Source organism: Excalfactoria chinensis, chromosome 4, assembly GCF_039878825.1.
Source record: "Excalfactoria chinensis isolate bCotChi1 chromosome 4, bCotChi1.hap2, whole genome shotgun sequence".
Taxonomy (NCBI): Eukaryota; Metazoa; Chordata; class Aves; order Galliformes; family Phasianidae; genus Excalfactoria; species Excalfactoria chinensis.
In genome coordinates this window covers 35459340-35486276 of record NC_092828.1, presented here as the reverse complement: position 1 = coordinate 35486276, position 26937 = coordinate 35459340, and the positions used below count along the sequence as shown (strand labels likewise).

General features: G+C 36.1%; 1 protein-coding gene across 2 annotated transcripts in view; it reads left to right on the top strand.

Annotated features, from left to right (window-relative positions):
• The window catches only part of PRDM5 (PR/SET domain 5), a 79024-nt gene that overhangs the window by 10087 nt on the left and 42000 nt on the right, over positions 1–26937 (top strand). For both annotated transcript variants that reach the window (XM_072335635.1, XM_072335634.1), the window contains exons 3-8: positions 5473–5595; positions 14352–14535; positions 17170–17344; positions 18484–18576; positions 18833–18954; positions 22631–22710. In XM_072335635.1, the coding sequence (XP_072191736.1) occupies positions 5473–5595; positions 14352–14535; positions 17170–17344; positions 18484–18576; positions 18833–18954; positions 22631–22710 (777 nt within the window). The remainder of the gene's footprint in view (positions 1–5472; positions 5596–14351; positions 14536–17169; positions 17345–18483; positions 18577–18832; positions 18955–22630; positions 22711–26937) is intronic.

The window sequence follows — 26937 nt, the reverse complement described above, 5'->3', positions numbered from 1 at the left end:
AAATGGTTTCCCAGAAAGTAGGTGACATGTTAACTGCCTTCAGCAAGGATGACCATCTGCTTATTTTCACTGAAGTTTTTCCTCCTTTTCTTGCTAGATGTGCATAGTATGGTGCAATTACACTCATGAACATTTCTAAGTAGCACATGCAACACCTTGAAAGCATTTTGAAAATTTGTAGATAATTTCAGTGCAGCATAAAAGGCTGGCAGATGAAGTAGTGATGGTGTGGATGGGCATTACGAGCATCTTAGGCATTACTGAGTTGTCTGTAGGGCTTTTTCCCCCGATACTTGAGCAGTGATACAATAACTAATAATATTGCAGTGTAGTTCAGTGATATCCTGGTTGATCTTGAAGTAAAACCATTTGTATGGTGGCAGTGAATGTCAGATATTTCATCTTACTGTACAGATATTTGACTAATCTGACATCTTATGTATTAATTGTTAAGGGGATGTTTATTAAGTACATTCTATTTAGGTGTTTTGTTGGGTGCTTTGGTAATGTGAATGCAGTTTAGATGCTGAATTGTAGTGGGTGATGTAGTAAAATGGATATCTTGCCATGAATTACGAGGAATGAAATTTGAGCCTTGTTCTAGATTCATGCCACTTTGTCAATACTTAATTTTGCAGAGAATTGCTACTTAATTATTTGGCCTGTGAAACTGAAGATGGATGCATGTCTGTTAACATTACTCTCTGGTAGTAAATGGAAACTCCAACTTATCTCCATTGGTTACAGAAACTGCAGTAACATCGTGACCACAGCTGTCAAAAGAGCCTTAGAGCTAAATGGATCCTAGAACAGGGTGGTCTACTGAAATACAGCAGACAACCTCAACTTTTTTGGATTTACCTGTTCATTTAGAGGGAGGATAAGGCCCTGTTTTTATACAAAAGCATAACAACCAAGAAACAAACAAAAAAACACAGTGTGCCATCATCTATTTGTGCCTAGGCTTTTCAGTTCTAGCTCTTATGTTGTCTGTCGGCATATCGTGTCCTATGTCTTTGTTGATCTATGAAGATGACTGAACTTTCTATTATTTAGAAGTTGTCTTATGGACAGGTGACAGGTTCAAATATAACAATTTTAAAATAGGAATATGTTCACAAGTGTTATAAAACTATAATCCTGCTTAAGAAAAATTTCAGGGAACCTCAGTCTTGTAAAAATCTTCTGCCTATTATATAAATGTTTGGTAGCTATCAAGAAAAAAGCACCATAGCCATTCAGATTTCTGGGGCGAATGCAGCTGTTTGCCTACAGATTATTTAAGAACAGCCTCCTTAAGACATTTTATGCTTTAGTTTATGATATACAAAAGTGTTTTTCACTTCCTCTCTCAGTAAGTTATCCTTTGTTTTCCATCAACTTCCTACAAGAAGTAGTTGTGTTAGGCAAGTAATCCTGAAGAATCTTGGAGCGGTTTGGTGAAGGGAAAGGAGCAGATTGGGAACAGACTAGAATGCTGTGGCAGAATGAATTCTGCTTAGTTCTTCAGGTCTCATGCGCAGTAAGTGGTAAGGATGTGTGTCTGAATACTTGTAAGACAGGGTTAATGAATATAAGCAAGGCCAAGAAACCTTAGCTTATTTATTATTGAGAGCTGGCTTGTTGTGTTCTGGGAAATTAATTACTGAGTCTTTGTTCTGTGGGGGTAGAGTGGGAAATAGCAGTATCTTTAAGTTTCTTGAGTAGCACATAAACAGCTTGACACAGCCTTCCTATTTTCCTCTTCTCTTGATGTTATAGCTTGTGTAACTGCCAGGATTGTGGTGATATAGTGAAGCTATTATCATACCTGCTTTTCATTGTTGCTGATGGGAAATGCAGGAGGAAATTTCCAGTCACTGTGGCTAGCAGAATTTTGTAGAGCAGTGACTGTCTTAGTGACAGTCATTTTTGATCCTGTTTCTTTATAAGAATGAACAAGTATGAATGACGTGAAAGCATCTTCATCTTTACTGTTAACTAGTATTACTCAGGCAAACTGAAGTTTTGCTGCGTGGGTATTTTGAACAGGGTGATTATTACAATATAAATGATACAATAGTTCTGTGAGGAAGGGGGTGGGGACTTTTCAAAAGGTAAATACACCATTTACATGTATTTCTGTGTAAAGCTGGGACTTGCTTTTATGGTTTGCAGTTATTTTGCCGAAATTACTGGTGAAGCCAACAGTTCCAGCAAGGAGCAGGTATTATTTCCTAGTGAAATAGTCAGCAAATTGCAGAATAGCTAAGCTTGGAAAGGGCCTCTGAAGGTTATCTGGTCCAACTCCCTTTTTCTGGCAGATCTACTTATATTCAGTTTTCTAGACTGTTCTAGACAGCTCTTCCAAGAATGAAGACACTGTAGCCTCTCTAGAGAAGGTGTTCTTACACTTAGTCTTAGATGATATTGTTTTCCAGGTGTGTTTAAGTCTGTAGATTTGGCAGTTTTGGTTAATCTGTGTGTTTGAAAGTTGAACAACTTTTAAAATTTAAAATATTGGCACCTTTTCCTGACATGTGCCTCTTAAGATACATCTTACCTTAGAAGATCTGTAATATGTTTCAAAGACATATTTGTTTGCAGAGCTACAGTAGATTTCTTGTATTAATCTGAGAATGATATGCTGTCATCAGCTATTATGATAATTAAATTCAGTTTTTTGTTCTAACAATATCTTAAAAGTGTAGGTAACTTAAGCAGCCATACTGAAGACATACTGCATCTGTAAAATACAAATATAGCAAGAATGTGAACAATTTAAATTCAAAGCCATGATGACAATCTAATTTTGATCTTGCATAACTGAAATCCCTAGCTCTTAGGAAATACTTAATCTGGAAACTTCTTGTTGATGGATGAAAATATGTTCCTCATATAAAGAAAATGTATCAAGTCTTTGTAGTTCTGTGACCTTTTTTCATGGCTTTCTGTCTTTCGTTTCAGAGAGATTCTAGTGATACACTATTTGAAAGAAAACAAAGAAGCTATTTTTAATATGTCAAAAGGGCAGCTATATTATTTCAACAGTATTTCTTTGTTTAAAGAGCAAAGAATCACTTGATTAAAATTAGGCTTCTCTTTCTATTATTCTCATTTTGACAAAGTAAGTTAGAATTTTGTCACAGTCATAGGAATTCTGTGGATCTGCAGTGATGACCAAAAGCTCCTGATATGGAGATTATGTGTCTTAAGTAATTATTTCCTTAAAACATTCACTAACAGAAATATCAGATAACTTGTTACATTTGGTGTTACAACTATTAGTAAATATTATTTGAAGAGACTGTTTCTACTACTACTGATGCTCTGGAGTGGGAACAGTGCAGTGGCTCATTCATCTGTTAAAGCTGTCATGTTTATATGTGCCTTCAGTTCTACAGCACCACTTTTAAAAGTTGATTATTCACTTAGTGATCAAAATCTGAGTGTGTTTGTTTGACATACTAAATAATTTATGCGCCTATGTAGTATGTCAGTTTGTTGTTACTGAAATCATTATTTCAGGCCAGCATAGAATCATAGAATGCTTTGGTTTAGAAGGAGCCTTAAAGATCATCTAGTTGCAATCCCCATGCCATGGGTTGCCACCCATTAGACTAGGCTACCCATGGTCCCAACCAACCTGGCTTTAAACAGCTCCAAACATCCACAGATTCTCTTGGCCTCTCCACACTCACCATAAAGGATTTCTTTCTAATATCTGATCTAAATCAACCATCTTTTAGTGTAAAGCTGTTAACCTTTGTACTGTTACTGCACTCTGCAAGAAGAGTTTCTCTCCAGCTTTTTGTAGGCCTCCCCATGGGTACCAAAAGGATGCTACAAGGTGTTTTTGGAGCTCTCTCTTCTCTGACTGAATAAATTAAGACTAACTTATAATCGCTGGGAGTGTATATTTTTATTTCCCTTGAATAGGTGCATAAGAAAGATGTTCTAGTGAACCATAAAATAGGGTATGTGGAATGGATAAGTGTATTTGTATTGTTCTGGATATAGTTCTTATGATGTGTGAAAGGTAAAAAAAAAAACAAAACAAAACCGAAAAACACTATAGGAGACTTAAGGAGGAAGTGAAAAATACAGTTTTGAGTTTCTGGGATGTTTGGTATTGATGTGGTACAATTATGTTAGCAGTGGCGTTGACAATACTGAAATGGTATTTTCTGGATTTGGAATTTCACAGAATCATTGGGGTTGGAAATGACCTCAGTGGATCATTGAGTTCAACCCCCCTGCTAAAGAAGGTACTGTACAATAGGTAACATAGATAAGTGTCCAGGTGTGTCTTGAATATCTTCTTAGAAGGAGATTCTACCACCTTTTTAGGCAACCAGTGCTTCATCACTCTTATTGTGAAGTTCTTCCACATGTTAGTAAAGAACTTCCTATATTCAAGTTTTAGGCTGTTGTTCCTTGTTGTATTGCTATGCAGCTCTGAGAAGAGCTTGGCCTCATCCATTTGCCTCCCGCCTCTCTTTAGATAATTATAAATGTTTCTCAGCTCCTCTCTCAGTCTTCTTTTCCCCTAGCATAACAGACACAGGTTACTTAGCTGTTCCTCATAGCAAGACACTCCAGGCTCTTTATCATCCTTTTGGTAGCATAAACTTCCATAGTGTCAGCCACTCCTCCCAGCTTTGTATCATCAGCAAACTTGCTGAGGGTGGACTCCATCAATGACCTGAATGAAGGGATAAAGATGTTGAACAAGACCAGACCCAGCACTGACCCCTGGGGAACACCACTAGTTACAGGCCTCCAGCCAGACTCTATGCTGCTGCTAACAACCCTCTGAGCTCTGCCAGTCAACTAGTTCTCAGTCCACCTCACTGTCCAGTCATCTGTCCCATACTTTCTAAGTTTCACAAGGATGTTGTGGGAGATGGTGTCAAATGTCTTGCTGAAGTCAAGGTACACAACATTCTCTGCTCTCCCCCCATCTACCCATCCAGTGATGCCATCATAGAAGGCTACCAGGTTGGTCATGTATGATTTTCCCCTTGGTGAATCTATGTTGACTCCTCCTGATAACCTTCTTTTCTTTCAATTGCTTGGAGGTGGCACCCAGAACATGTTATTCTGTCACCTTTCCAGGGATGGAGATGAGACTAACAGGCCTGTAGTCTCCCAGCGTTTCCTTCTTGTTTATTTTGAAGATTAGAGTGATGTTGGCTATCTTCCAGTCTTCAGGCACCAATCCTGTTTGCCAAGATCTTTCACAGATGATAGAGGGTGGTTCAGCAATCACCTCTGCCAGTACATGTACATGTGGGTGCATCCCATCGAGGTCCATGAGTTTCTTGTATGAGGAATGTTTGTATTTGTTATAAAGAAGCATGAAGAAGAATACTTGTTGTATGCGAGATTCATTTGCTGAATACCAGCATGCCTTAATGTTTTATATGTTAGTGTGTTTGGTAGATATGCTAGATGCTAAGTTTTAATTTTCCTTATTTTGAAATGTTTCAGGTTCGTGGCAGCAAAGGTGAAGTCCTTTATATCCTGGATGCAAGCAATCCACGCCATTCTAATTGGCTGCGTTTTGTCCATGAAGCTCCATCTCAGGAACAAAAGAATTTGGCTGCAATCCAGGTAGATTTGGCGCATTCCTACCATTTGCTTCCTTTTACTAACTTGATCTCCTGTTTGATCTTTATTGCATGTAGAAAAAAGATCTGAGAACATAACTTTCCTTTTCTTATCTTTCTTTTTAAAAGTGAACACTTGTGCTATATGGTACCATAAATAAAATATATAGAAACTGAAGGGGTTGATAGTTAAAATCTGATATTCTTTGAAAGATTTATATTAATCCACTGAGATGAAATTGCACTAAGTAACTTACATGAGCTATTTCTCATTTATAGTAAAGTGAATAGTTTACATTTAGAAAAAAAGTTATTTCCAGTGTAGTTCATACACTTCTGTAATGGCAGCCTAATTTTCTCACTACAGCTTTTCTCAGTCCAATTAAGCTTTTGCCTGAATACAGTTGTTTCTTCTCATGGTGGAAATTAGAAACATAACCATGTAGCTTTATACTTGACTAAAGCAAGATTAGTGATTCAGAGATCCACTTGTGTTTTGTGCTGAACTCAGATATGGACTTCGGTGTGAGAAAAGCGAAATCTTACCTTTGCTTTATAGCTAGTTTAAAATGTTATACAGCATTTTGGCAAGTTTGATAGCAAGCACAGTGCTTAAATTATTCCAGCTGAAAACAAGGATCTAATTATCTGATAGGATGATCATGCAGTGCTTGAGGATAAGTTAATAAAAGAAGATCATTTTCATTTTCTATTCTTGGCAGCAGATCTGAATTTATCCAGCTTATTTTTTATTTTTATATTCGTCATTTGCAACACTGTGTGGTAGTGAGTTCCATTGTTTTTATTACACACTATGTGAAACATGCTTATGGTTTTCTTTTAGCAACTTTTTAATTTCACTTGATTTCTCTTCATCCAAGTGTGATGGTGAATAGCCACTTTATTCATTGTGCCATCCCTGATTTTATAAAACACTACTATATTCTTTCCATTTTATTTGACAGCTCTTTTCTCAAGCTGCAGAATCTTAGTCTCTTTAATCTCTAAATTTTTGGAAGCATTCCTTGACTTTGCAGAATGATAACAAAGGCAGCCGTATTTTTCTAGTCAAAGCTATTGTACTTTTAGAGATTATGAAGTAAAAATCTCTTGGAGCATTTTTTAATTATTATTATTTTTTAATTTTAAACACAGCTCAGTAAAATTTTCAATCCCACATAAGCAAAACTTACTATGCTGTGTTCTATTTTTTTTTTTTTTTTTTTTTTTTTACTCAAAACATATACTTGCCAAAAAGCTGTTCCAAGTTAAAGCACCTATACTCTAATGTCTTCAAAAACTGCATAAGTATATATATAAAACAAAGGACACTCAAAGACCATCCAGTTCCAATGTTCTTACTGTGGACAGGGTTCCCACTACCTAGTTGAGGCCCTCCGGGGCCCCATCCAACTTGGTCTCAAATACCTCCAGAAATGGGTCATCCAGAGCTTGGCAACTATGTCTTAATGTCTTCCTAATGTTTTCCCACCCTCTAAGTAAAGAATATCCCCTAGCATCAAATCTAAATCTTCCTTCTTCCAGTTTAAAAAGATTCTACCTTGTTCTATCACCGTATGCCTATGTAAAAATCAGCAAAAAGGAGAAACATAAGGACTGTTGAAAAACGGTTGCCTCCTTGAATCTCACATTCTCTAGAGGGGCTGTTTGCTCATTTGGTTTTTAAACAAGAACTGTCCAGTGAGATTTCTGCTGCCAGTTCTCCTTATAGACTTCAGATGTCCTCCCTCTTTGAGTTTCAGCAGTGAGCCTTTCTATGATTTCCATTCTGATGTTCTGCTGCATCTCTTCTGCCTAGTGTTTATTCCTTTATCGCAATAGTTGAATGCTACTATTAGAAGTGGTACCATGTTGGGAAATTTCATTTGTTATCTGCCTGCCTCCACTTGATTTGCACCTCACACTTTCCAAAGCTCTAGTTTCACTGAATGTCAGTCTGAGGTTTACATCTGCAGCTTTTTTTTCAAGGTGATCTTGTGCAAAGAAAAATTCAAGGATGATCTCTCTAGAAACTGAAGGTATATCTACTGCTGTCTTCCACATCAATTTGTTTCTCTCCAAGTAAAAATCTTCACCTATGTCTGACATTCCATTGCTAGCTGAAGATGTCTGCAATTTTGCTTTTGATATTGTTTCTTTGTACCTCGTTACTGTTCCTGTTTTACTTCACCAGGGACAGCTTTATCACGAGTTTATCCTTTGTATCTGTACTCTTACAATCTTTAGATCAGACAACTTTAGGGCTTTACGTCCAGGTTGCAGTTTCATTTTGAGTAATGTTAAGGGTGTTCACTATTCACCCGTTCAGCAAAACATCATGTCAGTATTGATTGATTGACTGCTTTGTTATGATCTTCCATGATGTTCGTGGCAAGTCAGTGGTTAATTTGATATGATCACTGGTTGTGAAATTATTTGTGTATGTTTGTCCTTCTGTCTTGTTCTTTCTGTTATACGAAGGCTTCAAACATGAAGATTTCTGGCAAGATTTGTTGTCCTGCTTACAGCACTAAATATGAAAGGCCCTCATACATGGTCATCAGTCCTAGGCATTAGTCAGATATGTGTCATAATCACTGGATAGTCAGTGTGATACTAATTACAGTCAGTGTTGGCAAATGTGGGGTAAGCTTCACAAGAGGGAGCAGTGTGAACAATTAATGCTTGTTATTACATTTTAAATAAAATGCTCTGTAAAATGACCTGAATTTCTGAACAAAAGTCTTAATAGAATGTCACATCCAGTGTTTTTATTAATGAAAATGGTTATTTAAAGAAAGGAAAAGTATCATGAACACAAATTAATGAACACAAAATTTTTCTGAGTAAACACTTTTCTTTTGAAGTACCATTGATTAAACAACTGACAAAACCTGTGTATTCTTTTAAGTGACCTTGAAAGTTTGTGTTTGTATGTATTCATATGTATTTTATTACAGGTAGCGTGAATAGGTACTACTTGTGTTAAGTGAGGCTAAAGATGCATATATTTCCTTTCAGGAAGGGTTTTGTTTCACTTTAGCAGATGGAGGTGCAAATCCCAAAGCACTGCTATTCCTCTTGGGAAGAAAAAAGCCCACATATCCAGTAGTATTTTAATTCCATAATCTTTGTATCTTTGTATTTAATGCTAGGCAGTAGTGCTTTGCTTTATGAAATCAGTGGACAACATGGTAGGCAGTGGAAAATTTCTAGTTTTCTTTACTCTGAATTGTGATCTGCCTGCTTGCCACAAGGACAGCAGAATGATGTTTAACAAAGAGGGGATATATATAAACTTTGTTAATAAGCTTCTTTATAACTGTGGTGAGAAGTTTCATTTTAAAACAAAAACCTAGATAATTAAAAGATTAAAAGAATCCAAAATACAGATTACTACATCAAACAAAATAAAAGCTTAATCTTAAGGAATGATTATACTTTATTATATAAAGCAGAATATGTCTGCATAATTAGAGAAAACCAACTCTCTGATTGAGAAAAGAAAACAGAATAGTAAGAGATGGTTAAAGAATTTGTGTTCTCAGCGGCACGTTATGATTACCCTTGAGAAATGTAAAACTCTTCAAGATGCATTTATTAGTGAAGAATTTGTATGAATTTGGTTGGAATTTTTAAACGAGTATTTGACTTTTCTCTCTTAGTTCTGTTTACTTTTTAAGGTGAATCTTTACTAGTGAATCTCACAAATCGACAATGATTACTTAAAAATATTTGACCGTTTATGATACTAGCCTATAAAATGAGAAAATAAAGCTTGTAAGCTTTATTTTTTCCCTTTTAAAGTTTCCTAGGAGACTTTGCATGAACTAACAAATATATGAATGGAAGCTAAACGAGTCCTTTTGTATTCCCTTTGTTGCTAATTTTCACTAATTGTCTTTCCCACTAGTTTTCTTTAGTAGTCTCTAAACACTCCAATGGGAGCTTTTTGGTCTGCTGTGAAAAAGTATAACCTTATATCCAAAATGAAGTTATCAGTTCACTGTTTGCTGCTTAGTGCTTCGTATTCTGTTTAAATGAAGAAAAAAAAAAAAAAAGTATAAGCATATGTCTCTGTATACAAATAAGGTAAACCACACCCTGAAGTTGACTGGAAAATATTGTTAGCTCATCGAGTTTAATAGTATACAGTGATTAAATTTGGTTGTTGTACAAAATGCTTACTCTATGGTAAAAAGTCATGGGAATTACTTTATATAAGGGTGGGGTCTTTCTTTCTTTCTTTCTTTCTTTCTTTCTTTCTTTCTTTCTTTCTTTCTTTCTTTCTTTCTTTCTTTCTTTCTTTCTTTCTTTCTTTCTTTCTTTCTTTCTTTCTTTCTTTCTTTCTTTCTTTCTTTCTTTCTTTCTTTCTTTCTTTCTTTCTTTCTTTCTTTCTTTCTTTCTTTCTTTCTAATACTTAGAAAAACATGTAGTAAAATATTCTGGAGAGAGCTTCTGGTGATGCTGTGGGGTGTGTGTTTGTCTCTGACTTTTGGCACAGTTCAGTGGTGGAACAGTGATGTTCAAGTATTCTTTGACTAGAAACATCCAGCACGTATCATTAACAGCTCTTTTGACGGTGGTGCCAATATGTTGCTGCTAAAAAATAATGAGAGGTTGGAGGGCAGCAGCATTGTTTTTCTGGGCATTTTGCAGCTGAATTGCTGCAGGGCTCTCTTAACTGATTTCAAGTATTTATTGAATGAATTAATCCCTTATTATATTTAAAGTAGCTTCAGGATTACAACTTCTGAATTAATAGAAGCTGTGTTATTTGTAATCATTTTTGCCTTGGGTTATTCCTATCTATTTACTTATAAATATGACTTCTGATTAAAAAAAGAAAAAAAAAACAACAACAACAAAAAAAAACCCAAACAACATTGTAATTTTAAAATTATAATAATCTAAGGAAAATGGCTCCTATGAAAAATCCCCATTTCTTAGAGTGATTTGAAGTATTACATTTTTCATATTCTTTTATACAGAATGTATAAACATCTGTTTTTCAGTTGTATTTTTATTAAACAGTCTCTGCTGGAGATTACTTTGCAAAAAAGATTCTGTTTGTTAACATGAAAACTGTTTTACAAACAGCATCACAGCCAGACAGAATTTTAAATTCAAGTATTATTTCATTAATAAGCAGACACTGAGTTGGTCTAATATAGCTCAGAAAATCATGAGCTAGAATAAGAATTAGCAAAACCTGCTGTGAAGGAGGATGTCTACTGTGAATGGGTAGAGTGGTTCATAGTTGTATTTTATGAGTCTAACAGAGGACTATTGGTATGTGAGAGAGAACTCTATGGTAGGAGTAGTAAAACTGGATGATCAGAAAGGTAAGAGTGAGAGAAGAAACAGGGAAAGCAAAACCAAATTGTGTTACACTGCTTAGTAAGTGTATATATTGTTGAACAATTTGTGAATGCCTGAAGTTTACTGACAGTAAAAGAAAAGTGATTGTGGTCGCTGCGTTTTCAGCTTTGAGGAAGTGATCATTTATACAGACTTGAGAAGTAGGTCCATGAGAACCTAATGAGACTCATCAAGGCCAAGTGCAAGGTTGCAGCAATTGCAGGTATGTGTACAGACTGGGAGCGTAAGTCACTGAAAGAAGCTCTTTGGACTTGGGGTCCTGATGGAAAAAAGCTGAACATGAGCCAGGAGTGTGTGCTTGCAGCCCCAAAGGCCTGCTGTATCCTGGGCTGCATCAACAAAGGGTGGTGGCAGCAGTGAAAGGTAGATGGTTGTCCCCCTCTACTCTGAACTCTACTCTTCTGGAGTAATGTGTTCAGATCTGGGGCCTCCAGCTGAAGAAAAATGTTGAGTTGTTGGAGTAGGTACAGAGGAGGGCCATGAAAATTATCAGAGGGTTGGACCACCTCTGTTATGAAACAAAGGGAGCTGAGTTTGGTTAGCTTGGAAAAGAAAAGGCTTAAAGGAGACCTCATTGCAGCCTTCTGGTACTTGAGGATAAGCAGGTGGGAGACTGACCTGTTACACAAGCAGGTAGTGGTAGAACAACATGGAATTCCTTTAAACTAAGTGGGGAGATTCTTTACTCAGAGAGTGGTGGTACACTGGGATATGTTACCCAGAAGAGAAGCTGTGGATGCCCTGTCTTTGGAGGTGTTCAAAGCTGGGTTGGATGGGGCCCTGACCTATTGCTTGATCTAGTAGTTGGCAACTCTGCCCATAGTATGAGAGGTAAAATCAAATGATTTTTAAGGTCCCTTGCAGCTTAAGCCAGTCTATGATTCTGTGACACAACTGTCTTATGCCTTTTGCATGAACCAGTATGGTGTACTGTCAGTGCCTGTTGGCCTGTGTTTCCTGCCAGCTGCTTCTGCTACAAAGCACACATGTTGTTAGTAAATTGGAGGGCTATTAAAGTTTTTTTGGAAGATTTTTTTTTTACTCCTTTCACCATGTCTGTTTGCACATAGATAACTATACTTTATGCTGATGCTGCTTGTGTGGAGGAAGAGATTTAAATTCCTTTGTGGTTTCTGGAGAACTCTCACTGCAGCCTGAGGAGCTACTGCAGTAGGGATATGTCTATTAATTAGCACTCCAAATACATGGCAATTAGCATAGATTGAAAAGCCAAGCAAATTAGCCCTGAAGGAAGAATGAGCTTGAGCTGTGTTTTAGGTTGGGTTAGTATCAAAGCTGATTTCTTTCAGTGAGAAAGCAACCCAAATCACTCAAGCATTGAGGGTCCTTAATACTTCTTCATTGTATTTTTTTAATTGACGAAAAGTACACAAATAGGACAGAACCAGTGTATGGGAAACTGTTGATCACAGCCTGAACCTCTGATTAACCATCTGAGGCAAGCGATAAGTCAGTTGGGGGAGCACAGGTGAAGGTAGTTCAGCTGCGCTACTGGAAGGAGTGAGCTTGGCTCCACCTCTCCTAGATCTCATTTAAGAGCTGACCATCACTAAGGCAGGATCTCTTTCTAGAGATTGCTCGTGTGTGGAGTTTACAGCGAGTCTTACTGTCAGTGAGCATTTATCGCTTATTCTCTTTCTATTCCATAACCTCTGTTTATCCATTGATTTTATAACTGTACAATTGTAACTGTACAACCAAGATGTCTTATGATATGCTGTAAAACATGTCTCAGGTGTATGCAGGGGAGGTAGAGAGGTGATGAGGATGCAGCAATAGTGATAAGAGCTTGATTGCTGGGATTCGTGCCCTTGGCATAGATTAACAAAAAATCTTTAGTTCTGGTTGCTGTACTCCTAGTTTTATTTTGTGGTGTCTTGATTTCTAATAAGATTGGTAGGAACAGGGATGGCTTATCCCTGGCGTTTTATCCTAAATGGAGGCTAAGTGTAGAAAGACCTTTTACCTTTCCTCACGTCAGAGTTGCAGGAGATTATTTGAATTTAGACTGTGTTAAGTTTAAGTATTCTGAAACTTTTGACAGAGTCATGAAAGACAGCCACTTTTAGATGTACAAATAAATTAGTAATGTATTGTTAGATATATGGACTGTGAAATGTATCTTGAAAAAACACACAATTGGTTTTGATTTCAAATGCTGTTGGTAAGATGAGAAAAGAAGTGGTGAATCCTGGGAGGCAGCAGCAGCTATGAGTCCATTGAATTAAATAGACTTCACTGTTGTGTGACAATAACATCTGTAATATTTAACGAACCTTCTAAATAAGAGCAATCCTACATTACTGTTGGCAGTTTATCTTAATATATTATGAGAATTAAAAATCATTATCTTGTCCTTGTGCTGTGAGGCTTGTTACAAAATCAACAGCTAAATGTACATTAAATAAATGGCAATTAACTTTCCTGGATGTAAATCAAATAGGCTTTAAGATTTATGATACTATTTGGAAATCTTCATTGCATAAACATGAGTCTACTTTTGGAGCTTTGGATAACACCCAATGCAGTTGGTTCATACACACACACACATACAAAAGCAGGTCTATATATAAGCTTAGGTATACAGCTGCTTTTGCTACTGATTCCATTCGAGTCTGCTTTGGTAACTTTAACTAAACACTGTAAAAGAATAAAGAAGTTAGGTTATGTATCTACTTGAAAGTTTGTTTGTTCATTTTGGTGAAGTTTTTACACCTTATTATAATGAAGTTTGTTCTTTCATGCTGGGGTGGATCTTTGACTGCTGTAATTTAAACCAGCAGAAGGTTTTGATGAAGTAGTTTAAAGTACATTAATTTAAAAGATGCTCTTGCTAAACTGATAGTGAGGATAACTGACAAGGGTTGAAGATCTCTTCACAAAGTGAGCTGGGAATCTTGGAAAAAACCTAAAAACAGTAGGTAAGAAAGCTGGATTCTGACTCGTGTAGCCAATAGAGGACAAAGCTAAAGCTTATTCGTTATTCAAATTGAATTATTTGTCTAATATTTGGGCCTTTCATTTTCGAACTGAAGTTCTTGTTAGGAAGAGCGTGGCAAGAGAGGGTGATTTCAGCATCAGCTTTACCTTGGTTTAGACTACAGAGTAACTTGAAAAAGCTTCATATGTGAGACAGAACATATTTGTGGAACACTAAGGCACCTTATCCATGCAGCCATGGGAAAGAATTCCTAGAAAGGTATTCCAGATTTGTGCCCTCTGGGAAAACAGAGCCAGTGCGAGGCTTGTCATGGTTTTGTACAAGGCTATTATTAGTTCAGGGTTCCAGACTTGACTTTAAATTTTATTTCTTCTGAAGTAATTATTTATTTTTTTTCCACTTACAATTTGCAACAGGAAGGGGAAAATATTTTCTATCTTGCTGTGGATGATATTGAAACAGACACAGAACTTCTGATTGGTTACTTGGACAGTGACATGGAAGAAGAGGAGGAGGATGAGGAGGAAGTAACTGTTATTCAGGAAGATGAAGACAGTGGCAACAATAAAGAAGTGCAACCAGCTGGTGAAAAAATTGCAGGTGAGCTTGGATGCTTAAAAATAGAATCACAGGATCACAGTATGGTTTGGGTTGGATAATCTTTAAAGATCGGCTAATACCACTCACTCTCTCCCCTCCTCCACCATGGACAAGGACAGCCTTTCACAAGATCAGGTTGTCTGGAGCCCTGTTCAGCCTAGCCTTGGATGCTTCTAAAGATGGAGCATCCGCAGCTTCTTTGGGCAACCTGTGCCAGCGCCTCACCATCCTCACAGTGAAGAATTTCTCCCTTGTATCTAATCTAAATCTATTGTCTTTCAGTTTAAAACCATTACCTCTCATCCTGTCAGTTATATGCCCTTCTAAAAGTCTTTTTATGTCTCTCAGAAGTCTTTTTATGTTCTCTCTTCTCCAGGCCCTAGCTCTTTCAACCTTTTTAGCATCTCTCGTAGGAGAGATGCTTCAGCTCCCTGATTATTTTTGTTGCCCTCCTCTAAGCCTGCTCAAACAGATTCATGTCTTCCTTTTGCAGAGCTCCTCAGCAGTATTCCAGGTGGGGTCTCCAGAGAGTAGAGTAGAGCCCTGCTTGTGCCATGCTCATTTTGATGCAACCCAAAGCAGAGCTGGCTTTCTAGACTTCATGTATGTACTGCCAGCTCACAGTACACAGCAGTACTCCACCAGTTCTCTCTTTGCTTCTCTGCTTAGCTGCTCTCAATCCATTCACCCCCTGGAAGTAACAATGAAGGTAGTATTAACAAGGAAGAAAGAGAACATTAACTTTGTATTGGGTAATTGTATGGTTCCCTGGGTTAAGTCTGAGTTCTTGTATAATTTTCATCTTATTTTCAGTTGGACTGGAGTTCTTTGCTTCCCCTAATATGGGGAAACTAGTCCACTGAATTATCAAGTAGATCTACCAACTTAGACTATGTGACAAGTTACCATTAATTTTTTTTTTAACTAAAGGAGTTTATCTCACCCAAATATAGCCTCATGAAAGGTTTATGATCTGATTAAGAGAAGTAAATTCCCTACATTAGAAACTGAACTAAATAAACCTTTTCATAAAGCAGTTCAGCCTATCCTAAGATAAGATGTCTAATAAAGGGTAGGTGACCTGAGCTGCTATGTGAATTTATGCATAGTTAGGGATTGTAGAGCCAGAGTGACTAGCTTAGACTTCCAGCATAGGTTATGCCTAACTTAATACTTGATATCCATTTTCAGTAATGTTGATTGTAACCTACTCAAGTTAGACTGTTTGGATGGAGAAATAGTGGCGTGTCTGCCACCACTTCTGAGATGGCAGTGAAATTCAGTCTCACGTACGCAGGGATGGAGAAATCTAAAAAGTCTGTGCCCAAGTTGTGAGGCAGTGGAAGTAAAATGTTGCAGGTTGGCTAAAAATGTTAAAAATCTAAGAAGTCCTTGACAATAAATATTGAGTACAATAACACAATTAATATTAGTATGCAAGAAAGGAGGCAAGGTGGTTTCAGAAATATGCAAGGCTGTAACTCTTGCAAGCAAGATTAGCTCAAAAATTAAAGACAGTGTAAATAAGCTGAGATTTTATGTAGCTGATTTGCTATAATCTGCATTCAGTTAACTAAGCGTTTTCCTTTTGGAAGAAGAAAATCTTGCTAGGTAATGTAGATCTGTATAAATTTTGAGAGAAAATAAGTGACATCTGTGGCAGAAGGAGTTGTATGCAGTTTCATTCATGATGCTGAGAAGTTGATGGGATATGATGACCCTGACTTTGCTTGTTAGAGGAAGGACAGGTTGGTCTGTTGCGCACTGAATCACATGAATGTCATTCTGAAAGGAGATTGGGCAAATGTTGTCCTTTACTGATTGTTTTTGCAACTAAAAAATAGCTAAGAGGCATTACATTCTGTAAGTTCTCCTCTTAACACAGAACAAATACAGTGCAATTATTTCTTATGTCTGTTTGTAATGGTGACTTTGTAAGATGTCTTGAGCAATTTGTAAAACTTATCTCAATAATATTATGATAAATGCATGCTTGTCTTTTTAATATTTTGAGTCAGTCTCACTTGGAACTTTGATGCAGTTTTAGTATGCCAAGCTTAGAAGTGATAATGTTCATTGCAAGCTTTATAAGTTTGTATTCTGTATTGCTCACAAAAATTATGGGAGAGGATGTGAGACAATTCCCTGGAAGGATAAGGTTGTTAATGTGAAGCCTTTCTGTTTTCTTTAAACAGATTTGCTTATAATAGTTTTGTCTTGCATCACAGTTCAAAGTGAATCTAGAATCACTAACTCAGAAAAGTATGTTTGCATTGTATCTAAGCAGTCTACAGAGATGGTAGTCTCTGCCTCTCCCAGCTTTTGAAACCTGCATAACAGAAGGAAAACCAACTGTTATAAGGCTTTTTGTAATATGAGTCTTTAAATAAATGCTGAAGTAAATAAAGTTGCAGAGGTAAACCTGTGGAACCTGTGGTCAAAATCATAGTATTAGCATTAAATGCCAATCCTTTTTTTTTTTTTTTTTTTTTTTTTTTTTTAATCAATTGAAAGACAAAATCTCTTGTGAATTTAATGATGCTGTTGTGCATAATCAGCTAATATGAAAGAATATCTCTTAATGTAACCAAAATATTCTTGAAAGTATTACTGTTTTCTCATCCAATCGTTCAGATCTCCTTACTTGTAAAGAGGACCATGCATGCCCAAACTGTGAGTCCAGTTTTGCAAGCCAGGAGATTCTAGCTGAACATCTTCAGACATTGCACCAAAAACCCAGTGAGGAAAAGGAATTTAAGTGCCGAAACTGTGGAAAGAAATTCCCTGTTAAACAAGCTCTACAAAGACAGTGAGTAGAAACAAGAATGTTTTTCAGAGTTCCTTTTCATTCAGTCATTTATTTCTCTTGGCTTAATCACAAGCGAGGCTTTAATTTTTATGCCTCTGTATTTGTATTCTTACTCTTCTAATAAATTCCTAGTATGTTAGTTTCCTGTATTTTTTTGGACACTTCAGTTTGAATAAAAAAAATGTTGCTAATTTTTAATATTTTCAAATCATACTCTGTAAGCCTGATTAAAGCTACTGACTGGTGCAGAACCCTTGATCTCCATCTCAAGTGGGTTATTTAATAGTTTAGGAGATCTGTTTTAACTGGAATTGCCATTGCTGAATTAGAGTGAGATTTAGAAAAAATAGCTGATATTCTAAAAAGAAACATAGAAAATAGCAGATTTAAGAGTGAATCTTGTTATTCTATTCTTGGTACTCTAAAAATGCAATTTTGTCACTAAAGTCGTGTGTCTTATTGTTATGCTTTTATATAAAAATATGATTTTTTTTCTTTCTTGTTTATGTATATATATTTGCTTGGAATTAAAAAGTTATATTACATTTTATTATATGTTTAATTATAGGGAGTACAATGGATGTCCAAATATTTTGTTACAAGTAGCACATTTTATCTAACTTCCATGTCGGAAAGAGACTTGTATCACAATTACAAGACTCTTGTAATAAATTGTAATAAATAAATGTACTACATTTTTCTTATGCCTGAATAGCAATAATGTTTTTTGAGCCTGCAGTTCATTATGAGCTCTATGTTCTTTCATGGAAATAGATAAGAAAGCATAGTTGAGAAATATTTGGTGGAGATAATTAATGTGTATATATATATATATATATATATATATATATATAATTATTGAACATGGACATGTTTTTTTTTTAGTCCAAAGTGGGAATTGGATTTGTGTTGTATATCTTTTAAAGTAAATTATGCAGAGTAAAATTAATCAGGATACAGCAGTAGGACCATAACTCTTGGTGTTCATGCACTTGATTAGTGCCACTAAATTCCAGGACACCTCACATGTTGCACTGGTTGTTCACATACTGAAATGTTAGTATTTTCATCTATTGTTACTTCAATTCTGTCTAAGTTGCAAAATGGTCACCTTATTTTTATTTTTTATTTTTCTTTAGTGTACTTCAGTGCACAGAGAATATCAACCCAGGAGACTCTTCAAGAAGTTTTCAGTGTTCTGTTTGCAATACTTCCTTCAGCTCAGAATCGAGGTTTTGTGTCCGAGTTACTGGACTGCTGTCATACCATTGCTGGCCTTCCTTTGCATGTTAGCTTTCAAGCTTGTTAGTGTATGTGAATCCTAACAATGAAAGAAGTCAAATGCTTTCATTCTTATTTGCTGTAAGTAATGCATGAGGTGGCCTTGGAACTCTGCAGTGCAGCATGTCTAAAGCTCAGAGTACTTATCGCTGATTTCTTCATATACTGCTTCATGTGTTGTTTTTATTTGCTGATTACCCCGTATAGTTATGAACAGCACAAGGAGGCATGCAGAGGGGATGCCAGATTCATATGCAAGGCAGATAACTGCGGGAAGAGGTTCAAGAGTAAGGATGCCCTGAAAAAACATAAAGAAAATGTTCATAGTGGTAAGAAAGCATTTAATGTTTCTTTGGGAGAAAAAATAAAAACCAAGAGAGTTTTAACAAGTTGCTAGCCTTAAATGTGCAAATCCAAATCAGCATTGTCTTTGGTTTCTTTTTTAATGGATTTATTTGTATCAAAAATAAAATTAAGTAGTAACTAATTGTAAGGATGAGTATTCCACCTCTCCCAGGGAGAAATTGCGGTCTACCAGATGAATCATTAGTTTTGCTGCTGGAAATGCAGTGGGAATCTGGTTAAGTCTGAACTAGGCAAGTGACAGATAAAGCAAAACACTTCAGTAGTGAGGAAAATCAAAATCACTGGTACAAATGGCTACAGGAAGTTGTGACTTCTTGATCTTTTGGTATTTTCAGGACACAATGGGATGTCTTTTTGGAAGACATGCTTCACAAATGTTTAGACTTGTTAAGGATATTGCAGGAAACTCTATAGCCTCTATTGTACCGGAAGCCAAATCAGATGGTCTGCTAGTCCCTCTAGGCCCTAGCTGTTTTATCACTGTGCACTGTGAATCAATAGTTTTCAATCAAACTTCAACCTGTTTTCGTGAAAGGGCAGAATGCTCCTCTCAGGTCCACAGTGCAGATCTCAGCTGTCATTCTGCTCTCTCTGCATGTACCCTCTCAGTGTCACTGGCAGAAATGTGTGGGGATAGCAGTATACCACAGTGCAAAGAAAACAATCTTTACTTGATGAGAACACTGATCTGCTTTGTAAGATATTTATTACATGAAATCTCTTCCTTTTGCCAGACACTTATAGTGTACAGAAGCCCTTCCATTTTTATTTTTATTTTTTTTCAGCTGGGAATGTTATGTTTAGGCTCAGCTCTGGTTAGTTATGTACAGGTATACAAATCCCACAGTTATTCTCTTGTATGATTGTTCCAGGCATGGCTGAGGTTAGGCACCTACTTTTGTTCCACCTTTATGGTGAGCAGAGCTTTTATTTTACCATCTGGGAGTCATAGAAATTGCAACTGGTATCAGTACAGGAGGGAAAATAGCCTACTATTGTTGAGGAACATTTCTAGTATTCCTTCATGCCTTGCAAAACCTGGAGGCAAAGGAAAGTAGAAAGCACTGCTACATATGTAGTTCATTATGCAAAGCTATGAACAGAGACACAGATATTCATTATCACCTTCCTTGTCTGAATAGTCTTGTAAGTTAAGGTATTAAGTTCCTGTGTCAGGAGTGTCAGCATATGTCAATACTTAAATTTTACAATAGCAAATTTAGGTAAGAGATTGAAGTACTTATGTATTACTATGAATTGAAGTGTTGATATGGTATATTGTAGTGAGAAACATACCTTGTCTTATGTTTTCACAGTCTGCTCACTACACGTGGGCAGCTTTATTCATGATTATTTCTCTTTCTGATCCATTGTGGTAGTATGACCTGAGCTGAGCATTCTGAGCTTACATTCGAAGTCTTTGAAATCCTATATGTTCTTAAAACTTGCTATTAGATTCTTTCATTCCTTTGTACAAATATTTGTTGGAAATGAAGTTCTTTATTTGGAAACAAAACTGTAGGCCGCAAAATAGTCCAGCAATGAATAACATTCTATCCAAATTCCTCCATTAACAGCAGGCTATGATATATCAAGATGAAATATGTAACCTTTATTTTCCAGTTTAGCTGCTTTAGTTTTAATCTTATCAATCATCAACAGAACGGAAACAATGAAGACTGAGGCATGTTTTGCTAGTCTCTGAGGGCTAAGAAATGCTCGTGTTTCTAGTTACAGCCCCCATGGACCATTTGAGATTAGAAGTCATTTCAACATGTTTTAGCAAAATGTGATGTATATATTTGCACTGAATTTTTAAAACGTAGTTTTATTTTAAGAACATAATAAGTCTTGTTATCAGTGTCATCTGAAAGTCTGCACTTTTGCATGAGAAATTACTTTTCCTGAAGTGGTATGAACCGTTCTTTTTAGACTTGCAGTATTTACATTCATGCATGCTGTTGGCATCAATAGATGGAAAAAATACAGTTAGGAAGATAACGTTATATTTTCAGTTAGACAAAAGACCTTGTTTTCACCTCTCATGTTAGTAAACCAAAGTAATTTATCTGTTTGTATTATGTGCTAACTAAGAGTATGTAGTTAACTACAACATCACTGTTCTTCAGTGAGCCCAGGAAGAACATTTCCCTTATTCAGGGGCGATTCCTAATGTCCTGGGTGGGTTATCCTTTGTTCATTTCAGGAAGAATAAATGATTTCCTTTTGATTGCATTTGTAAGTGGAAATTTGGTGTATGGACTGCTCTAAAGCGACAGATTGTTGGTGTTCTTGCCTTATTCTTTTACTTAATACACAAAAGTTTTCAGTGCTTCTTGAAGCATCTTGAGGTGAGGGCTCTCATGATCCACTTTAATAACCATCTTTAATTGACTGTTTTTGGCATATAGGCTCTAATATGTAGTTTAGAGCAATACATGTGTCATGGTTTTGTGCTGTTGCTGTCAATATTCTACATCATGACATCATGTGCAGTATGAATCATAATCTGTTTTTTAGTACTAAAATATGTGGGGAGAGAGATTATCATTAAAATTATTTATTAAAACTTACTATTTTTGGAAGGGTAAACAAAAGTTTTTGTTCTGAAAGTTCCTCCCAAGAAATAAAATGGAAAAAAAAAATAGAATCAATATCATATTAATTCTTTAGGACAGCAAGATTAGGAATGATATGCAATGCTAAGAGTCTGAAAAGTAGAGCTGGAATCCATCAATGATTCTGATTAGGATTCAGTCCCTCTGTGCTTGAATAAACAATGCTCGCCTTTCTTTGGTTCTGAGTCCGTTCTTTTTAGTGTGTAATGCAGTGTGAACATTTTTTTTTTCATACAAGCTATGAAATATCTTGCATGGACATATAATTATAAATAACTAATTAGGTTTGTGGTGTCTTTGCCTTGTAATAAAGTAACTTTGTAGGTTACTATTATTAAAATTAAATAATGGAGAAACCCAATTAAATGCTCTGTCAGTTTTTAAAGCAACTGTGAAAAAGGAAGGAAAGTATATTTGGTAGCTGACCACTTGTAGTTTGAACTGTGATTTATATTACAAACTGCACATGAATCTGGTACTAATACAGATTTCTTATCTTGTTCAGTTGAACACCATTAATGTATGCTATTATATTCAATAGTAATCTTAGTGCTTTTTGAATAAAGAAAATTGGGAAATGGTTGTTGTCTTTTTTGTTGTTGTTGTTTTTCTTTGAGGGTGGGGTCATTGTTGCACTTATTCCTTTCAGGAATGCTTCTATTAAAATTATAGTATAGAGCTGTATTGGCTTCTGGAAGGATACAGCTGTTTAGTTGTAAAGTGAATTGTTCTTAGTTGAGAATTGTGCTCTTCCATCTTGGTTGGTAATGTTGGTAATATCTTTATGAGTGCTTTTTTTCTTTATTATTCTAGTTTAGTTGATTTACATTCCATTAGTAACTGGCTAGTTGGACACCCACAGAGAACTCCAGATACTGAATACTTTCAAGATGGGGTATAAGCGTGAAGATCTTATGTCAGTGAAATGACCCATGAAAAGTCACAGGCTCAGTAGAAATATTTGGGTTCTTTCTTAGCACTTCCTTTTTAAGATGTTGGTGGTATTTTGTTTCTGTTTCAGGAAATTCTAGGAAAAAGCTGACGTGTTCAGTGTGCAATAAGAAATGTTCCTCAGCAACAAATCTCCAAGAGCATCGAAAGGTCAGTAAGATGAAGGCTAACGCACAGCATGCTTTGACTTCCCTGAGATGTAATACTGTGGTGCTTAGGTCACTTGAAAGATGCTGTAATGCAAACCTTTGGCTAATATCAGTCATGGTTACAAAATAGATGTGTTTTGTGGTGGATATTGTTGGTTACGTCAAAAGTCTTCCTAGTGTAGTAGTGCATCTTTTACCAAATACAAACATGTTTGTGCTTGTATCTTCTGTGGTTTTCAACATAAATTCAAATGTGCACGCTGTTCTTTAACACTAAGCTAAATGTAAGTGTATGTTATATAACTATGTGATACACACAGGCCTTAACATAGGTTCATGAGCTTTCACTTTCTGTACAAAATGCATTCAGTCTTTCTTAATACCTTCTGATTAAATGGTAAGGTTATTATTTGTAATTTAGTTATGAGGTAGTTAAAGAAAAAGCGCTTCTTCAAAGAAAAATTGCAATGTTTTTTTGTTTTGCATATTGCTAGATCAGGAAGAGTTAACTGTTTTAAAAGCATCATTTGGAAATAAAGGGCTTCATACAGAAATGCAGATGGTCTAAGAACATGAGATTCTGAATCCATTGTACCCAACGGAAGTCCCTGCGAGATTAATTTGATAAAACCCAAGAGATCCTGTTTTTACAAAAAACTACATTTTTCTGTTTATCAGATTAACTGTAAGTCTTTAATAATGCCCAGGGTATAACCTGAGTCCATTGAGGATATAGGTTATATCAATTAAAATATATTGTTGCAAAGGAAATGATGGGGCCTCTCCCTTTTTTCTTTAATTTGTCTATTTACTTCCCTTTTTTTCTGCCTCCTTAATTGTGTTAACGTGCCTTACGTTTCTTGGCTTCAGTCTGTTCCTCCCCATATCAAACTGTGCTATGTCACACCACTCATTATTACAGATTTAAAATGTCATTGTGCCTTTTGATAGCCCCTGAGAATGTAAAATAGCATAGGTGTTCATTTTATGAAAAGGTTTACTTTGGTTCTGCTTAGTGCAGGCACTAGGACACAAGCTTCTCTTTTAAGACATCCAGAAAATAGATATTACAGATTCACACATCTATATCACATAGTGAAGGTAAATGCATCTAGGACTCATGCCTTCTGTTGTTTGAACTACTTTGCTTTTGTATGAAGTATGTGTTATCAAAGATAGTTAGGTAAGAAAACAATAAGTGAAATGGTGAGGAAACACTTTTTCACCCAATTTCCTGTAAATGTAAAGAAATAAAAATAGGAAGTAGGTATAATGTAACAGAAAATAAGTCTGAACAACTGACGGTTTTGACAGTCACAGAGAAAGGAGATAAAAAGGATAACCAGAGGGGAGGTGGAGGTCAGTTCACTCTATGAGGACTTCTGTAGCTTTCATGTCATTGTTGATTTAAACCTATTTTAACTTTGTGTGATTTGCCATTTGTTTCTGCCTTGAGTGTCTAAAGATAAGCCCTTGCTTAGCCATTCACAATCAAACTTTGGTGTCATCATCTTCAGTCCCTTAGTCTTACGATTTTGTTCATAAGTATTCTCATCTCCTGCCCAAAGGACATGTGATGCTTAGTTGAGTTCTTATAATCCCCAGGTAGAGAGAAATTATTATCTTTAACAGTTATTATAAGCAGTTATTATTATCAGCCCTCCAATAATATTGCTTGTTGAGGTGATCCATATCTTTTTATTTTCCTTTCTGTCTATATCTACTTTTTCTCTTTTGTGTTGTCCTCCAATTGAAAAGTGGCGTCCTTCTCCCTGATGTTTATTTTAGCCTGTGATTTGGACTACTAAATTATATGGTTGTATAAAAAAAGCAAATTATTAATCCCAGCAACTGTGACTCAGCAAATGCACTACAGGAGCTTACAGTACACTGAGTAATGGAACTGTTGTAAAATAAATGCCTATGTGAGATGCAGAATTTACTTGACTGCAAAGACTTACTTCTGCTGTTTCATTTTTGTATTTCTTACTAGAGATGTGCTGTGATTTCATGGAGATAAAGTGATAGAACATATGAGTGGCTCATACCTGGTTCTAAGAAATTATATGGGGGAAAAAAAGGCCAACAAAACCTTGATTCCTTCTTAACTTATTGCTCTTTCTTTCTTACAGAGAGAGATTTCCTGCAAAACTGTGCTAGGGAAATTTGCACCTAAACATTCTCTGTGGTTTTGTTTTTCATGCTTTTTTTTTTTTTTTTTCCTGTCTTTCTTCACCTGGCAGTTCTGTGTGTCTTCCCATTATTTTTACTATCCACCAGCCAATGCACTGTTTTTTACCGTGCAGTCTTTGTCATGATCACTATAAAGTCACAGAAATGTAGTGAAAATCAAATATCAAATACTACTTTAAAAATCAGTTTCAGTTGAATGCAATATGCTGCTATCTTTGCTCTTTTAAAACCATTAAAACCATTAAAACTGGTCTTATCCAGTTCTTAGGTTGGTAGACTGAAATTCAAACTAGTTTTGGAAATACTTATTGTGGGTGAGTTGAACCTTAAAAGTTTTACTTCAGTCGCTTCCCCAAAAGTCCTTTGGATGACCTTTTGCTTTTCAGTTAACCTTGTAGAAAGTTTGAGATTGTTGGCTTGCATATATTTTTCTGAGTAAACGTTAATTTTGTTCACATGCTTGCTAGTTACTGTAGCACCCAGCAAACTGCTGTCTGAAGAGGCAGTTCTTCAAAGCTCTATGAAACAATTTGTAAGGATGTTCTGACCGTAATGAAACTGATGTTTATGGTGATAGCTGTTACAGTCCCCTAATGGGAGTAATTTTGTGTACTAATAAATCTGTGCACAATCACTTCTCTGTGGTACTACAGGATAGCTGAATTTGCATAGTGTACTCAAATACTTTACTTCACAAGTTACTGAAAATTTGGTTGAATATTTTTATTTGTAACAATATTTGCTGTATTTATATTTACATTATCTATTATTGTTTTACTATGTATTTGAGTAGTTTTCTAAATAATTGAATGAAGAGTGACAGCTATGGATATATGCTTGATAGCTACAGCTGTTTAATACATGTGCACACCAGTCTGTGTCTGATTCTTTTCTGAAGAATTGATGAGTACCAGCTATCGAACATGTATTTGATAGCCCTAGCTTTTTAATGTGTGCACACAAGCCTCTGTCTGAACACAGATACATTCAGTGAGACTATTTAAAAAAACAATGGTCATAAATTGAAATCAGATGGCTGGATAGGACAGCACAACCTTAGGTTCTGATGTGTTTATGAATAGATTTAAGAGTGCCTTACGAGTAGTTTCAAATAACACGGAAACACTGTTGTGCTATTAACATTTGCTCATCTGAAACCAGGAGACTCTGGCAGGATTCTCATAGTAATTGGTTGCAGAATTGGTGTAAGCTTCAGTCAACAATTTGAGTCAAAATCAAGGTAATTTTGGAAAAGGTAGAATTGTAGACTGTATATCAGGGAAATTAACCTGTAATGCAGGTGGGTAGACAGGGTATTTCAAATGAGTGATTGTTACTTGAACTTACCACTTTGTTGTGGATCAGTATTTGGTTGAACATCACTGTCCAAGGTATGCAAGTTTGTAGAGATTGTAGGAAACAAGGTAACTACTTCTTAGAGCAAATTTTTTTTTCATAAACTAATATTAATTGAGGAGTAACAGCATAGAAACACAAGAGGTTCTTATGGATAATTTGTTTTGTTTGTTTCCTCTGTTTGTTTTAAGTGGGAGCCATTATTGTGCTGCCTGCAAATGTTTTACCTTGTGTTGAAGCTTTAACATTTGTTATTTTTAGCTGATAGATTCTTCAGAAAGTTTAGAGATCTCCAGAAGTGCTTCATGAAATGCGATCTCTGCCAGAAAGTTGTGCTAAGGCTGCAGTTCTGAAAGGCTGAAATGCATGTTCTGTTGCACTGTGACTAGGTTAAGGTGAGGCTGCTGAAAGGAAAGCGTAATGCAGAGGGGAGAGTGAATACTCATCTGAGCAGGTGGAGAGCTGGTGTATATCTTGTGATTTTGGTAAACAAAAGCATAGGTTTAATTATTATTTAGTTGATTATCAGAGATTGCAGCTCTCAACTGCAGCTTCTAAGTTTTTTTTTCCCAGCATTTAGTCCTTGACATTACATGCTGTGATGCTGAAAATCCTGCTCGGGCTTGCTTTTACAGTTTAAGAAAGACTGCTGCCCCTCCACTATCTTGCCTCCAAAGCT